Here is an 18,254-nt window from a genome sequence, read left to right as displayed (position 1 = left end):
GCAACAGGAAATACAGACAGAGGGAGACAGTTCCAGAGTTGACCTGTTGCATAAATGAAGGACTGGAAGTAACGGTTAACTCATGCATTAAAGAGTTGGACAGAAAAGGGATGAGAGTTTGCTGCTAGACAGGTGCTACGTGCCCGTCATAGAGGTGGAGGAATGCATGCAGACAGTTCAGAGGAGCAGTGACCATTAAAGTAGCGATAGAAAAGAGATAAAGATGCAACAGTGCGGCGAAGAGACAGAGGTTGAAGGGAGTCAGTAAGAGGAGGAGAGTTAATGAGACGAAAAGCCTTTGACTCCACCCTATTGAGAAGAGCTGTATGTAGGGAGCCTACCCACACATGAGAGTTGTACTCCACACAGGGGCGGATAAAACCCCTGTATAGAGTCAACAATTGTGCAGGGGTAAAGAAAGAACAGAGTCGTCTTAGCACACCCAATCTCTTGGAAGCAGATTTTACAAGAGATGTAATATGATCTTTCCAAGATAAGTCCCAAGTAAATGAAACCCCAAGCATGTTCAAGTTACTGCCTAACCATCGTCGAGGGTGGATGTTTATCGCAATGGATGCTGCACGTGTTCATTTTTGTGAATAAACTGCAATACCTTGCCACTAGACCACATGGGAATTTACAGTGTTGTGCAGTGTTAAGAAATTAGAATTTAGAGTGCAAAGGATTAAGTGTGGAGTGCAAAGTGGCAGTTGAAATTGAAGGTTGAAACTGCCGTGGTGCAATTAAGAACAGAATGTGCAGTGTTAAACAGTTATAACTCACAGTGGAGAAAGCTTATGACAGAATAGATAGGCAAGGTATGTGAAAGGTATTAAGAATATATGGAGTGGAGGGGAAATTGTTGAGTGCTGTGAAGAGTATGTACGAGGGAGCTGGGGTTACGGTGCGAGTGGATGGTGAGCTGAGTGAGTTCTTTGATCTCAATGTGGGACTGAAACAGGGTTGTGTGATGTCTCCATGGCTGTTTAATATATACATGGATGGGGTTGTAAAGGAGGTGCAGGGTAGGGCAGTGGATGTGGGGGTGGCTCTAATGAATGAGGGTGAGATTTGGAAGCTTCCGGTGTTGTTGTTTGCTGATGATACAGTACTGTTGAGTGAAGATGAATGGGAGTTGCAAGGTTTGGTGAATGAATTTGGGACAGTGTGTAGGAGGAGGAATCTGAAAGTTAATGTAAACAAAAGTAAAGTTATGGTGTTTGAGAGGAATGAAGTCACAGAGTGTGCAGTGAGGTTGGATGGTGAGGATATGGAGAATGTGAGTGCATTCAAGTACTTGGGTAGTGTGATGAGTAAGGATGGAACTTTGGGGGATGAAGTGCGTGAAAGGGTACAGCAGGGAAGGAAGGTTGTTGGTACACTGAAAGCAGTGATGAGAAATAGGGAGGTGAGTATGGAAGTTAAGAAGTCACTGCATGATAGTATTGTGATCCCTACCCTGACATATGGAAGCGAGGCATGGACCTTGGAAGAGGGGAACAAGTCAAGAGTGAGAGCAGTGGAAATGAGTTACTTGAGAGGAGCATGTGGAGTGACGTGGAGGGACAGGTTAACGAATGAAGTGAAGGAACGCTGTGGGGTGGATGTAGATGTGGTTGAGAAGATTAGGAGAAATACACTGAGGTGGTTTGGACATGTGAAGAGAATGGAGAATGAAAGACTGACTAAGAGGGTGTATGTAGGTGAGGTGGAGGGAGGGAGAGGGAGAGGTAGACCGAGGATGAGGTGGAGGGATGGAGTTGAGAGGTATATGAGGGAGGGGGGGGTGAGTTTGGGGGAGGGTAGTCAAATGGTGGGTGATAGAGCGACTTGGAGGCGTTTTGTCTGCGGCCACCCTTTGCGGGATTAGGGCGTCGGGCTATAGATAGATAGACAACAATGGATTACTCTACGTGCTTCAAGAGCATTTTCACAACTACCGGAGCCTAAGAGGAGGCGGCCTTAGACGTGCTGTAAGTACCCTGTATACTTTTAAATATTTTCCATAACCACTTCTAATTCCTCATTTTCTGGTTCCTTTTCATTTATTTTATGTTTTATGTCCATTATTGGTGTGAATAGGGTCTTAAATAGGTTTAAATACGTGCAATGCATGTCCGGTAGGGAATTACTTAGGTGGTTTTCAAAGTTAGGCTGGGTTAGAGTCCTTAAGTACCGGTCCAGCAGGCAGGGACCCCATTATCCAGACGAACCCACTTTCCAGACATGCCTTTGGCTCTGTTACATCGGGTAGTGGAGGGATTACTGTATTTTTTTCTTACAGATTATTATACCTTTTTTTTTTCTTTTCTTTTCTTTTTTTTTTTTTCCAAGAAATTTCCACAGCAATTTTTCTGTGCTGCATGGTGGTCCAGCACACTTTTTCCTGCCAGCTTTAGCTGGAGGGCTTGGTGGGCAGGGGAGAGCCTTCTTGCTGTGCTGTCATTAACTTCACTTTATTGAATTAGATATCATAATTTTACTCTTCTCCGTAACAAACAGCCTCAAAAGGACCATGAAGTCTGTTGCTGTTTGCTGCCCTTTATACCCCTCTGTCCACATTTATGCAAGCATGACATCTATATGATGTCCAAAATTTCTCCCTGTCTAATGTGGCAGAGTCAGTGGTGCACTACTAGTCCCTCTTAGGGCCTGGAGATCTTGAACCATTTGTTCGCTCCTTTCATAGAAAGTTTTCTCTGAGACTGACCTCTTCTTGGCAGGAAAATAATGATTACATCCCTCTATTTGATGAGGAAACAGTAAAGGAAGTTACTGGTATCTCATCAGCAGCTGATGTTTGAAGTCTCATAAAAAATTGTAAGATTCTTTGATGTTTTACAGGTATATCTCATAAAAAATTGCAAGATTCTGTGATATTATACAGGTATACCTCGATATATGATACCCCTAGATGCGATATCCCTGTTTAATGAGGAGGGTAGAAATACCACCATACCCAGCGTAACTATGGCCAAACCCCAGTTTAACATTTTTTTTTTTTTTTCTTTTACCAATTTTGATATTTTAGTGTAAAATTTTGTTTAGGTTGATTTATAAACTGTTTTTAGATTAGATTAATGTGTTTTAGCCATTGGTGGGGTGAACATTGTCATCTTAAGGTACAGTTTACTAAGCTTGATTTTTTCCAGACATATTTGATGATTTTCAGATTTTATTTGTTGGTTTTAGTGAGTTATTTACAGATGTTAGGCTTAGGTTGGCTTCTTTTACAGCTGTTAGGCCATTTAGATTGGCTTTAAACTTGTTTTTAGGCTTATTTAGGTGGGTTTGGGGGGGGAAACCCAAGTCTGAAAAATGTATCCCATTACTTTACATGTTAAATCTACCCCATTATATGATACCTTGCCTAATGATGGGTTTTTACTTAACCAGTTGCATCGTTAAACCGAGGTATACCTGTATTTGTCACGTATTTTCATTTACCGTGAGACTTGAGTTGGCCATGTGGTTCCAATAATATAGGTTTATTCAACCTTTCTTCTCCAACTGCCTGACTCTTTCCTTATTTAATTACTACCTCAGCATCTAGTGATAAATGTAATTGCTGAGGGTAATCGACCACAATGATCATGACTGTGTAAACATCTTATGTTCATTACTTCCTGTCATTTTTCAGGAGTCGAGAACAGGAGGAAATAGAGACTCAGCTTGATGCTGAGTTATTGCGAGGGGCGGAGAGGCAAAGGAAACAACGAGAGGAAGAGGAAGAAAGCAAGATATTAAGGGAACGGAATAAGACTTCTCTGATTCAGGTACAGTATACACCATAAGTTCAGTGTTGTTGTTGTTGTTGTGTTGTTATTGCTGTCCCAGGGTTATCTGGATATGAATCCAGTGGATTGCAAGCTGAAGTTGTCCTTCTCTTGCAGTCCATCATCCTCCATTTTAGAGGATATGGAGGGAGATGAGGGATTTTTGTGTAACTCAGCAGGCTGTCTTGCTTTATTATTGACACTGCATGAAGGCATCCCTCTTTAACCCCAGTTTATTGTTAATAGAGTAGAATAATGAAGGCCTGGGTAGTATACTGCTGTAAATGAAAGCAAGTGATCTGCCTTTTTTTTCTGAAATACAGAAAGGTAAACATTGAGGTGAAACGATGTTAGGAAACCTGAAAAGAAGCATAAAAAATTGGACAGACAGGGGGAGGGAAGCTTGTTGGTGTGGCAAGTTGATCATTGTATTGTTCAGGTAATCCTGATCTTGCGGACTGAAATCAAGTGTATCAAGGTGAATGTTATTCTTGTATTTATTTTATTATTAGTGTCATTACTCATTGTTCCATAAGCCTGCAGGAATGCCATAGACATTTTTTTACATGAACTTCCCCAGTCTCAAGAAATGTTGTTGGGTACAGTGGTGTGTAAAATTATCAAACTGGATAAAAGGAAAACATAGAGATGGTTTTTACTTCTACAAGAAATGCATGTAGATGGGTACCAACGAAAGTCTTTGAAAGTGAGATTAACCCGTGCCGTCCCGGCGATGTGAATTAACGCGGCAACTTTGCAAGGTCCCTAATTTGCACAATTTTCAATTTTCGCGAGTGATTTCGCGAGTGATTTTTGGCATGTATACACGGGACACCTTCCTCTATTCCTCTACAAGATGCCAAGCAGGAACAATGCCTTACACCGCATAATCTCTCTTCCCACCCCCTGCATGCCATTGTCTCAGCAATTCACCTGTTACCAGTGACCTGGTCAATAAAGACATTCAGGGCCAGAGTTATTCCCCAATCGATGACAATGTGCAGGACAAAGTTTACACAGCATTTGAGGAAGAATCAGTCAGAAATGATGATCAGGTAATATGGGGAAAAAAAAGGTTATGAATGGTGATGAGTTAGTGAGTGAAACAATGCTTATAATGCCTATATTACTGTTTGAAAACCAATATACTCTTGTACTACGTATAAATTCGTACCAAGTAAATAAATAAATAAATACTGTTTATGAGTGGATAAAATAGTTACCCTCCCATAGAACTCGTTTTCTTTTGTGCCAGCCTGTTAGAAAACCTAGTCAGGTAAGGAAGTACACGTACCTAAATCGCGTATTTTAAACCTCAGGTGAGTGATTTCTCTATGAATTTTCGATGTTTCTCACAAAAAGCGGATGTTTGGGCCAAAAAAAAAAAAGGCCCAAAAACGTCAGGATGGGGCGGGTTAAGGGTATTGTTGGTAGGGAAAGACCTTTTGTGGCATGGAAGAAGGAAGTAAATCAATATTTTAATTAAAAAGAAGGAAGAGGGGTGGATCAGCCAGAGAGATTGTTGGAAGGACTGTTGCTATAAGCTGTTTTGGCAGGGAGGGAACGACAGATATGGAGGTGTTGGTGTGATGGTTGCGGAGAAATGGGTGGAATATGTTATGAAAGTTTTGAGAGTAAGCGATAGGATATTGGTAGTGAAAATTCTGTTGGGTAGAAATAAAGCTGCGATTATATTGGCATATGCTCCACAGGCAGGATTGGATGAAGCAGAGAAAGATAGATTTTGGGATGATTTAATACGTGTAGTGGGTGGTATGCGGGATGATGAGATAGTGATTTTGGGAGGGGACTTAAATGGTCATGTAGGTGAAGCAGCACATATGGTATAAGGAATGTGCATATGGTATAAGGAATGCAGAAGGGGAAAGGATACTCGAGTTTGGGGAGGCAACGGACATGATTGTGTGCAACACACATTTTAGGAAAAGAGACAGTAGGTTAATTACGTATGAGTCTGGGGGAAATAACAGTCAGATAGATTATTTTCTGGTTAGGAGGGCTCATAGGAGGTTAGTGAGGGATGTTAAAGTTATAGGAAGTGGGGAGTGTGTGCAGCAGCACAAACTATTGATTTGTGATATGGCGCTTAACCCCTACACCGCGGGCATGTTTACCAATGTTTTGCGTGTGCCGCGGGGTTATTCGGGCTCCGACAGACTCTCAAAAAATATTTGCCAAAAATCAGTTATTAGTCCTAGAAAATTAAAATTACATATGCTTATGGCACATACCTTCAGCTTTCTCCTGGAATGTTTGTTGGGCCTTCGTCAGTTACTGTAGGACTTGTGGAGACCTCTGAAGTTGGGTAACGAAGTCTCCACTTTACACTTCCCGACAACCCGTAATATGATTACCACAGCCAGATATTAACACTATAAACACTACTCTATGATTTTCAAGTAGTTTGGGATCCATACTCCAAAATAAAACCCACTGTGAAAGCAATAAAAATTACGAGCGCGTCTGACCGTCGCAATTGCGCTAGTTCGCTCTTGGTACTCTGTCATTTATTATTCATATAACCCGTCACACTTTATATTTCTATTACTATATAACATTTATATATATCTACAGTCTTTATCCATAAGTTTCCTTCAGTAGTATTAGTTTATTGTCACTGTAGGGATTCAATTTCTTTCAGTAAAATACGTAGCATTCACTTTCTTGTCCTGTATACTAGCATGAGAGTGAATGTCACTTTCAATTTCACTCTCATAACTCATAGTATTCAGACATGCTAGAGTGAAACTTTCACTTTCATTACTCCTAGGGTATATACTCGTATTCTTATAATACTACTCATTTACATTTCCATTTACGTTCTTTATTTTATTTACGTTATTTACATTTCTATTTTATTTACACTGTGTTATGCACTGTCACTTGAAGTAACTTATAAAACTATTTTCCACTGTTCATGTATATTTACATTCATTACTTTCACTTGCTGTTTACACATTATTTACACATTATTTACAATTCCTCTTGCACTGTTTTACTCAATAGAAAGATCGTAGTCACTCTTTTATCAATTGTCAGCCCTTTACCTCTTTCCACACGAGGTTTACTAGGGGGTAAAGGTCACAGGGCCCTTTGCATGGGGGTGAAAAGTCCCTGAAGTTAGCAAGAGTGAACAGACGTACCCCCACACTGGAAGATGAGAGTGAACTGATAAGGGTGGGCCGGGGTGGTGGCCTACCTAGGAAAATCATTACTGCCAACGTTTAGTCTCTTGACACAGCTAATTTATAGCAGTGAAATTATTGGCAGGATATCTAGACAATACATTATAAATTAAGTAGTTCCAGGTGAATGTAAATATCGCTTAGGCTTCTCCCTTCCCTCCTTATATGTATATATATTATGAAAATAGATTTTACGGCATATTTCAAGGGGAAATAAACAGCGAATATTAGCGAACGAGTGCACGTGAGCTGTTGTCAGGTGATAATTAGCCAATTCCAGGTGTATGGCACTCTCACTTACCTTATGTCTTTCTTGTATATATTATTTGGTATAAGAATAGGGCATAGGGCTTATTTCAATGGATGAAATCAGTGAAAAATTCCAGGGAAGATTTACTTAGCGTAGCACAGCCAGGCAGGCGAGAGGATAGGGTAATGGAGGGGGCGTAGGGAGGGGAGTCAAGAACGGGGAGAAATGGCTAAATTGTCAACAATGGATGGGAGTACAGATGAGATTAGGAGTGCTGACTAGTGTTGGACATTGGCAGTACTGATAGATGATACAAGCCCCCACTTGGAAGCCTGGGTGAATTCAAAATAACACAGAATCACAAAAGCGACGCCCCGCGGTATGATCCCTTGCTCCCAAGCGTCACAAAAGTGACGCCCCGCGGTTAAGGGGTTAAAGAACAAGTGATGAAAAAGAGGACTTATGTACCTAGGAGGAGAATATGGAAGCTAAAAAACCAAGTAGTAAGGGATGCCTTCTATAGCGAGTTGAGGAGAGTGGTGGCTGAACAGGGAGCTGTAGACAGAGGTGTTAATGAACTAGTCGTTCAAACGCAGTGTGTCCAGGCATCTCAAAATGAATGGATCTTGAATTTGGCTCTCTCTTGTATTTTGTTTTTCTCTTGGAGGGAACTCTTATTGTGGGCTCATGGCCTTTGGTTCCTTCTTCCTCGCATTAAAAAAAAAAAAAAAAAAAAAAAAAAAGTACAGACCCCTCAAGAACAATTTCTTGAGAGTTATTGATGTAACATGCGGTTGGACAAGAGGACCACCAAGACATAAAGTAACTTGGTGGTGGGATGAGGGTGTAGAAGCTGCAATTAAGGAGAAAAGAAGGCTTTTCCAGGAATGGAAGAAGGGTGGTAGCAAAGAGGAATATTTGGCTGCCAAGCGGAGGGCTAGAAGAGAGGTATATAGGGCAAAGTCTGAGCCACAGAGACTTTTACTTGATAACCTAAATCATGGGGAAAGGAAAAATATGATATTTAGGGTGGCAGGTCAGGTAAAGAGGGATAATCAGGATATTATAGGTGCGCAGTGTGTGAAGAATGATGAAGGAAGGGTAGTGGTGAACAGTGAGGATATTAAAGATGTATGGAGAGAGCATTATAACTGGTTGTTGAATGAGGAGTTTGATTGGGACAGGGAATGTTTGGAGCCAGCAGATCCAGTGTCTGGCCCTTGGCCTTTGATTGATGCTGCTACTCTGAGTGAGGCAATAGGCAGGATGAAGGTGGAGAAGACAGCAGGTGTGTCTGGGTTGACTGCCGAAATGTTGAAGGCCTCAGGTGATATAGGGGTGAGGTTAGTCACTGATCTGATAAATAGGATTATTTATGAGTGTGTTGTCCCAGATGATTGGCTGAAGAGTGTAATTGTAAATGTGTATAAGGGGAAGGGTGATGCCCTGGAAAGAGGAAATTATAGAGTTATAAAGCTTTTAGATCAGATAATGAAGGTAATGGAGAGTTTTAGAAGGTATGATTAGAGAAAGAGTGAATATTGATGAGATGCAGTTTTGGTTTATGCCAGGTAGGGGGACCACTGATGCTATATTCATTGTTCGACAGCTTCAGGAAAAATATATTGGTAGGAGAAGAGATCTTTATTTTGTTTTTGTTGATTTGGAAAAGGCCTTTGACAGAGTCCCTAGAGAGGTGGTGAAGTGGGCAATGAGAAAGCTTGGCTTGGAGGTGTGGCTGGTTAGGGTGTTCACACCCAGGTAAGAGTGAATGGAGATTTGAGTGATGAGTTTTCCGTGAATGTTGGTGTGCATCAGGGGTCAGTCTTGAGTCCCATGTTGTTTATCATAGTACTTGAAGCCCTTTCACGTGACTTTAGAAACGGACTCCCGTGGGAGTTGTTGTATGCTGATGATTTGCTGTTGATTGCAGAGAACGAAAGGGAGGCAGAGGAAAGGTTTAGGAAGTGGAGAGATGGTATGGGGCACAAGGGCTTAAGGGTAAATGCAGATAAAAGAAAAGTGATGATATCTAGGGTTGGTGGTGGGACTGTCAAAGATGAGGGAGAGTGGCCATGTGCAGTTTGCCACAAGGGCGTGGGAAGTAATTCCATATTGTGCGGTGTTTGTGATAAATGGGTGCATAAGAGATGTAGTGGAATCAGAGGTAGACTGCGAGATAACGCTGATTTTATGTGTGCGGCGTGTCGGGGTGAGCAGGTGGAGCTTATCAGATGTGAAAGGATTGAACTTGCTGGTGAATCTCTTGAGTATGTGGAAGAGTTTTGTTATTTGGGAGACTTGTTGTGTGCTGGAGGTTGGGCTGGAGCTAGCTCTGTGGCTAGGGTGAGAAGTGGTTGGAAGAAGTTCAGGGAGCTCTTGCCTCTCCTAACATTGAGAGGACTCTACCTACATGCTAAGGGGTCTTTGTATGCAGCATGTGTTAGGAATGTAATGCTGTATGGTAGTGAGACCTGGGCAGTGAAGGAGGAAGATATTCGCCGGCTCAGACATACAGAAATGACAATGATTAGGTGGATGTGCAGTGCATCTCTGCGTCCAAGGCCTGGAGGGACTGGGTTTACGATGGAAGAGTTGAGAGGTAGGATGGGACTGGAGTGTATTGGTGTTGTGATGAGGAGAGGTAGATTCAGATGGTTTGGACATGTGGAGAGGATGGGGGATGATAATTGGGTGAGGAAAGTGAGAAGTGTTAATACTGGGGGGTGGGGTTGAGGGGTAGACCGAGAAAGACATGGGACGAGGTAATTAAGTGTGACCTCAGGGTTAAGGGACTGAACAGGGAGGCTGCAATGGATCATGCAGCGTGGAGAGCCGCCATTAGGTGACCAAGGCCGACACATGCAAGCATGTTGGAGCCTTTAAAAATGAAAAACGAAAACGAAAAATGAAGAGGAAGTTGTGTTTGAGAAAGTGAGTGAGAGCAGAAAGTAACCTGGAGGTGATTCTGTTACAGCCATCCCATGTTAGGGGGGGTTCCTTAGAGGGAGCAAGGCACCAGAAATGATGATGATGATGAGACAGTACCTTAGAGAAGGAATTTAAGGACATAACTTAGACCTCACAGAGTGATAATCAGATAAATATGAAGTGCTGTTTATGAAAATTTTACATAAACAGTAATACCTCGATATGCGATACCCCTAGATGTGATGCGGGTAGAAATACCACCATACCCCACCTAACAATGGCCAAACCCCAATTTAATGATGGGACTTGATTTTTTTTACTGATTTTGATGATATTTCAGACTAAAAGTGTGTGTTTATGTTGATTTATAAACTGTTTTTAGGCTTAGATTAAAGTGTTTTAGCCATAGGTGGGGTGAACATTGTTATTTTGGGGTACAGTTTACTAAGCTTGATTAACTTGTTTGGGGGCTCTTGGGTGGGTTTTGGGCTGGTTTTGGGGGAAACCCAAGGCTGGTAAGTGCTCCACATTGCTTTGCATGTTAAAAGTACCCCGATATATGATACCCTGCCTGACGATGGGCTTTTACCTAATCAGTTACATTGTTAAACCAGGGTATGCCTGTACAGTAAACACTCTTGTATCCATTGCCACATCATCCAGGATGATTCATTATTCATCTTTGCAAATGGGGCAAGTTTTCAAAAAATCGTGGAAAGTCCAAAATGTAAAATCTGCAGCATTTGGTGGGAGATCCATTACCCAAATGCTGCTGTGAGCCTCGCCACCAAAATACTGTTTCTAACTTTGCCAAATTTTGCATTTTTGTTTCTAGTTTGTTACTTTATGTCCCAGTCTTGAGGTTTCTTCTCATGTTCAGTATTAATTTTGGATATCCCCATTTATGTGTATGTATGAGATAGCCTCGCACTTAATGTCCAACTTTATGTTTGACTTCTGAATCTTTAAATAAAAAAGGTATTATGGATTAAGTGTTGTTAATCACAGGCTTAAAATTCCATGATAATGTTGATCTAAAAAAAGAATAAAAATATATAAAAATAAAAATAAAGGCATTTAAAATTTTGTTCATAACATCAGTAGAAAGAAAAATATACAATAGACTTCACATCTGAAAGGACTTGAGTTTGTACAAGAAAAAAAGGAGGATGTATTTAACCCTTAACCGCGGGGCGTCACTTTCGTGACACTTGGGAGCAAGGGATCATACCGCGGGGCATCACTTTTGTGATTCTGTGTTATTTTGAATTCACCCGGGCTTTCAAGTGGTGACTTGTATCATCTATCAGTACTGCCAATGTCCAACACTAGTCAGCACTCCTAATCTCATCTGTACTCCCATCCATTGTTGACAATTTAGCCATTTCTCCCCGTTCTTGACTCCCCTCCCTACCCCCCCTTCCATTACCCTATCCTCTCGCCTGCCCGGCTGTGCTACGCTAAGTAAATCTTCCCTGGAATTTTTCACTGATTTCATCCATTGAAATAAGCCCTATGCCCAATTCTTATACCAAATAATATATACAAAAAAGAAATAAGGTAAGTGATAGTGCCATACACCTGGAATTGGCTAATTATCACCTGACGACACCTCACGTGCACTCGTTCGCTAATTTTCGCTGTATATTTCCCCTTGAAATATGCCGTATAATCTATTTTCGTAATAAATATACATATAAGGAGGGAAGGGAGAAGCCTAAGTGATATTTACATTCACCTGGAACTACCTAATTTATAATGTATTGTCTAGATTTCCTGCCAATCTTTTCACTGCTATATATTAGCTGCTGTCAAGAGGCTAACGTTGGCAGTAATGCATTTCCCAAGGTAGGCCACCACCCCGGCCCACCCTTATCAGTTCACTCTCATCTTCCAATATGAAGGTACGTCTGTTTGCTCCCGCTAACTTCAGGCACTTTTCACCCACATGCAAAGGGTCCTGTGACCTTTTACCCCCTACTAATCCTTGTGTGGAAAGAGGTAAAGGGCTGACAATTGATAAAAGAATGACTATGATCTTTCTATTGAGTAAAACAGTGCAAGTGGAATTGTAAATAATGTGTAAACAGCAAGTGAAAGTAATGAATGTAAATATACGTGAACAGTGGAAAATAGTTTTATAAGTTACTTCAAGTGACAGTGCATTACACAGTGTAAATAAAATAGAAATGTTAATAACGTAAATAAAATAGAGAACGTAAATAGAATTGTAAATGAGTAGTATTATAAGAATACGAGTATATACCCTAGGAGTAATGAAAGTGAAAGTTTCACTCTAGCATGTATGAATACTATGAGTTATGAGAGTGAAGGTGAAAATGACATTCACTCTCAATGCTAGTATAGTATACAGGACGAGAAAGTGAATGCTACATATTTTACTGAAAGAAATTGAATCCCTACAGTGACAATAAACTAATACTACTGAAGGAAACTTATGGATAAAGACTGTAGATATATATAAGTGTTATATAGTAATAGAAATATAAAGTGTGAGGGGTTTTATGAATAATAAATGACAGAATACCAACAGCGAACCAGCGCAAGTGGTAAAGTCATACGTGCTCGTAATTTTCATTGCTTTCACAGTGGTTTTTATTTGGAGTATGGATCCCAAACTACTTGATAATCATAGAGTAGTGTTTATAGTGTTAATATCTGGCTGTGGTAATCTATTACGGGTTGTCGGGAAGTGTAAAGTGGAGACTTCGTTACCCAACTTCAGAGGTCTCCACAAGTCCTACAGTAATCGACGAAGGCTCAACAAACATCCCAGGAGAAAGCTGAAGGTATGTGCCATATGCATATATATTTTTAATATTCTAGGACTAATAACTGATTTTTGGCAAATATTTTTTGAGAGTCTGTCAGAGCCCGAATAACTCCGCGGGACACGCAAAACATTGGGAAACATGCCCGCGGTGTAAGGGTTAAACGTTCCAGTTTAAAAGTAAGTCAGCCAAGCAGCATGTATCTGTTAACAATCCTGTTTGTAATGAAACTGAAATAAAACTTTCATGAGCCTGCATTTTAAATATTTGTCCTCTGTTGAACAAATGAGTTCGCATATGCAGTAAACTTTCAGTTATACATTGTTGCGACATCTGGCCTAACACAACATCCAGCGCTGATGGCTCGACTCTTTTAAAGCAATATCTGGCATCTGGCATAATTATGCAACATCTGATGCCAAAACGAGAAGTAACTGGCAGTTCTATACAGTATCGGGATGCGAGGTATATCAACCAGCATGTACGCAGTAGCCAACTGGTGCCCGGGAAAACCTGCAATGCAGCATCCAGTGAGAACAGCCGCAACATGCCAGCCAGTCAGAATTCATAGCAGGAGCAGCCCCCGGCGCCGTCACTCTCAGTCTCTTGTGGATCTCATTCATTGAAGACATATCCACGTCCTCTGTTCTTGTGATCATGCAGTGACAGAACCCTAGTGCTAAGTTTTATTCTGTGGCCTCCCATGCCTGTTGTTGTTGCAGAGCTTGTGGCCTCTCTGTGCTTCGTGTCTTAGTGCTCTTTTGTGATTCTGAAATTACTGTATGTGTAATTATAGTAAGACCTCACCATAAGGGACTAATTGCGCCCCAAGCCATTCCAAAAAATGCAGAATTCCGATAAAAGTGACATCCGGTCTTCCTTCTCCTAACACGGACTTTTTCCAATATATCAGACATTAGTCTAGATTGCACGAATGGTTTTTAAACTGTTTTGACTACCATTGCAGTACTGTACTATTTTATAACTACAATACATTAATTTTTTTTTTTTTTTTTTTTTTTTTTTTTTTTTTATGTGAGGAAGAAGCAACCAAAGGCCACGAGCCCTTAATTATTGTTCCTTCTAAGAGAGAAACAAAATATAAGAGAGAGCCAAATTCATGATCTGATATTTTTGGGATGCCTGGATACACTGCATTTGAAAGACTGGAGATCATAGGAACCAGGAAATACAGACAGAGGGAGACAGTTCCAGAGTTGACCTGTTGCATACATGAAAGGACTGTGAGTAACGGTTAACTCTTGCATTAGAGAGTTGGACAGAAAAGGGATGAGAGTTTGCTGCTAGACGGGTGCTACGCGCCCATCGTAGAGGAGGAGGAATGCAGGCAGACAGTTCAGAGGAGCAGTGGCCATTGAAGTAGCGATAGAAAAGAGATAAAGTTGCAACAGTGCGACAGAGACAAAGGTTGATGGGAGTCAGTAAGAGGAGGAGAGATAATGAAACAAAAAGCCTTTAACTCCACCCTGTTGAGAAGAGCTGTATGTGGGGAGCTTCCCCACACATGAGAGTTGTACTTCACACAGGGGCGGATAAAACCCCTGTATATAACAATTGTGCAGGGGTAAAGAAGGAACAGAGTCTGCTTAGCACACCTAATCTCTTGGAAGCAGATTTTACAAGAGATGTAATATGATCTTTCCAAGATAAGTCCCGAGTATATGAAACCCCAAGCATGTTCAAGGATGATGCAGGATTAAGCTGAATATTATTAAACATTAGTGGGTATACCTGTGGAAGACTTTGTCGGGTTTGTAGGTGTAAAAACTGAATCTTTGATGCATTATAAAAAACCAGATTATTCTTACCCCAGGCAGAGATACGAGCCAAGTCAGACATTAGTTGTGCTATAGCCTCATCTCTTGTTTGTTGAAGTAACTGCTGAGATGGACATTGCAGGAACCGAATGGAAATGTGAAGGGAGAGTCATCAGCGTATGAGTGGATAGGGTTAGATGTACAGCTTAGAAGGTTCATTCATTCATTCATTGCCAGACGCCATGTATCCCAAACGGGGTGGCCAAGGGCTTAGAGTTAATTGTTTTACAGGGAGAGGCACTAATCCTCCACCAACCCCACTTGACACGTGGGGAGAACGTTATGCCAACAGCATCTGGTGTTCCCAGGCGGTCACCCATCCAAGTACTAACCAGACCCAACGTTGCTTTCATTGATGAATAAAAGGAAGAGAGTTGGTGATAGGACAGAGCCCTGAGGAACACCACTGTTGATGGATTTAGGAGAAGAACGATGGCCGTCTACAACAGCAGCTATAGAACGACCAGAAAGGAAGCTATAGATGAAGGCGCAGAAACAAGGATGGAAACCACAAGAGGGCAGTTTGGAAATTAAATATTTATGCCAGACTCGATCGAAAGCCTTTGAAATGCCAAGTGCAATGGCAAAACTTTCTCCAAAGTCCCAAAAGGAGGATGACCAGGAGTCTGAAAGGTAGGTGAGAAGATTGCCAGTGGAACGTCCCTGACAGAACCCATACTGATGATCAGAAAGAAGGTTGTGATAGGAAGGATGCTTTAAAATTTTTCTACTAAGAATTGACTCGAAAACTTTTGAGATACAGGATGTTAAAGCAATTGGATGATAGTTAGAGGGTTGGGAATGGTCACCCTTCTTTGGGACTGGCTGAATGAGAGCAAACTTCCAGCAAAAAGGAAAGGTACAAGTTGATAGACAAAGGCCGATTACCCCTAGGCAGGGTGTAAGCACAGAAGCACAGTTCTTGAGAACAACAGGAGGGTCTTCATCAGGCTCATATGCCTTATTAGTATTAAGGCATGTGATGGCAGAAAATAGATCAGCTGAAGAAATTTTAATGTCAGCCATGAGGAAGTCCGGGACAGGAAGTGATGGAGGAACAGCACTGGAATCGTCTAAGGTGGAATTGGAGGAGAAAGTCTGAGCAAAGAGATCTGCTTTATCAGTAGAAGAAATAGCTACAGTGCCATCCGAGTAGAAAAGAGGAGGGAAGGATGATGAGGTAAAGTTGTTAGAAGGGTTTTTGGCAAGGTGCCAGAATGAGCGGGAAGAATTTGAGTTGGAGAGTTGAGAGCATTTAGTACGGATAAAGTTATTTTTAGCAGAGCGAAGAACAGACTTAGCACAATTCTGGGCAGAAACATAAAAAAGATGTGATTCAGGGGTGGGTAGTAGTGGTAGTAGAAGTTGTTCCCTAGGCATTGTGGCCGAACAGCCCAGAGTCCCATAGGAAGGCCATGGCCGAGACCGGGCTTTCCCACAGAGCTCTCAAACAGTGTATGTTGTGTTGTTGGCGTAGGTGATTGTGTGCAGTGCAGTCTTCCATAATGTGCTTAATAGTATGGGGTGCTGTGTTGCATCCTCGACAGGCATCAGTGACGGAGTCATCCAGCCTCTTCTGGTAGCTTAAGAAGGCTGGATGGTGCCCACATCTCAGCCTGGCCAGGTGGACCCTGTCCTCACAAGGAACATAGGATTCAGAAGGGTGGATGTCAGGAGGCCGTGCATGCAGCTGTGTGTTGTCTTTAAGTGACTGAATGGAGCGGCGAGTGGTCTGAGTGTGGATATGCTTTTGGAAGCTGGTCTGAGGTGGGTGAGGGGGGAGAGATGACTATTTGTGTATGGTATCATGTGCTGGGTGTTGTTTTGATGTTCCTTGGTGTGGGTGGATGTGCTGCCATGTACTGTAGTGGATGTTGTGGGTTTGTGGAGGCTGCAGCAAGAAACTGGGTGCCTCTCATGTCTAGGTGATCCTTGACTTTGAGGACTTTGGTTTCTTAATGTAGTAGGTGTGCAGCCTGATTATTTTTAGGGCCTTGTTCTGTACGGTCTGTAGATTGTTGTAGTGTGTTTTGGTGAGGTTAGAAGCCCAGGCAGGGCTTGCATAATTCATCGCTGAACGTATGTATTGTTTGTATACTGTGGTGGTGGTTTCTTTTTTGTGTCCGAATGTTGTATGGGCAAGTGACATCAAAGCATTGAGTCTTGGTGTTATTTTATTTTTAATGTTTGTGATGTGTTGTTTAAATGACATTGATGTATTTTATGTTACACCAAGGATTTTGTGTGTGTGTGTGTGTGTGTGTGGTAGGGGAGTGTTGTTTATGGTGAGATGTGGGATGTGACAGTGTTCTGCTGTCCAGTTTGTGAGAAGAGTCACTGTAGATTTGGCTGGGGCTATTTTGAGCCTGTTTGTGGTGAACCATTTGTGTAGTGTGTTGAGGTAAGGTTGAATGATGTGTGCAGCTGTGCTTGCATTTTGGTGCATACATGTAAGTGTTATATCACCTGCATAGGAAGCTATGTGTATCTGTGGTGTGTGGGGTGTGGGTACATCATGCATGTATAGGTTAAAGAGTGTAGGGGACAAAACAGATCCTTGGGGGACGCCGTTTGTGAAGTTTCTGATGTTAGAAGATTGACTGGCATATGTTACGTGTGCACATCTGCCTGCTAAGTAGTTTACCAGCCATCTTTTTGTGTTATTGTGCATGTTTGTGTCGAGTATTTTGTTTGTGAGGTTGTGGCGGGGGATGGCGTCAAAAGCTTTGCTAATGTCTAGTGTGATTAGGAGTGTTGTATGCTGTGGCCTAGCTGAATTCATGCCATCGAAAACTCTCTGTGTAAGGTCTGTAAGAAGGGTGTATATGGAGTGTAGTGGCCTAAAGCCATGTTGTGACTGGGCTAGGGGAATGTGAGGTGTGACTTGTCGTAGTATCAGTCATTCAGTGACTTTAGAGGGGGTGCAGAGGAGTGTGATGGGGCGATGTGAGGAGGGTAACGTGGGGTCTTTGTTGGGTTTAGGGATAGTGATGATATTGCCATGCTTCCAGATGTTGGGTATTATGTTGTGTGAGTAGCTGTAGTTTGATATGTTGGTGAGTGCTTGTATGCCTTGTGGTCCTAGGTGTTTAAGGTGAATGTTGCTTATGTTGTCTGGTCCACAGGCAGATGAGTGCTTGAGGTTGTTAATGATGTGCTTCGTCTGGTTGTAAGTGAAAGGTGCATAATCTGGGTCTGTGGGGAACTGTCTCTTACGTCGGATGATATGTCGGTCTTCGGGATGGGGATTTAGATGGCTGACTTGTGAAAAGTGATTGATGAGAGTGTTTGCTTGTTGTTTGTTTTAGGATATGGTGTCTGTTGTTGTGATGGCAGCATGTGATAGTATGGTGTTGCTGTTGGAAAGTGTGATGCTGTTTAGTGTTTTGTAGAGTTTCCTGATGTTTGTTTTGTGGTCAAGTGTTTGGAGGTAATTTTTCCAGTTTAATGTTTGCTGTTCT

The 18,254-nt window shown here is 41.8% G+C and overlaps 1 protein-coding gene across 1 annotated transcript in view; it reads left to right on the top strand.

The window, feature by feature from the left end:
- Mat1 (CDK-activating kinase assembly factor) overlaps positions 1-18,254 on the top strand; it is a 246,354-nt gene that overhangs the window by 171,421 nt on the left and 56,679 nt on the right. The window contains exon 4 of the mRNA XM_080286620.1: positions 3,641-3,776. Within this exon, the coding sequence (XP_080142746.1) occupies positions 3,641-3,776 (136 nt within the window). The remainder of the gene's footprint in view (positions 1-3,640; positions 3,777-18,254) is intronic.

This window comes from Coenobita brevimanus, chromosome 112, assembly GCF_032717465.1.
Source record: "Coenobita brevimanus isolate Jiangsu-jjx chromosome 112, ASM3271746v2, whole genome shotgun sequence".
NCBI classification, from domain to species: Eukaryota; Metazoa; Arthropoda; class Malacostraca; order Decapoda; family Coenobitidae; genus Coenobita; species Coenobita brevimanus.
The sequence above is the reverse complement of the archived record's forward strand: the minus strand, read 5'-3'. Positions and strand labels throughout refer to the sequence as shown.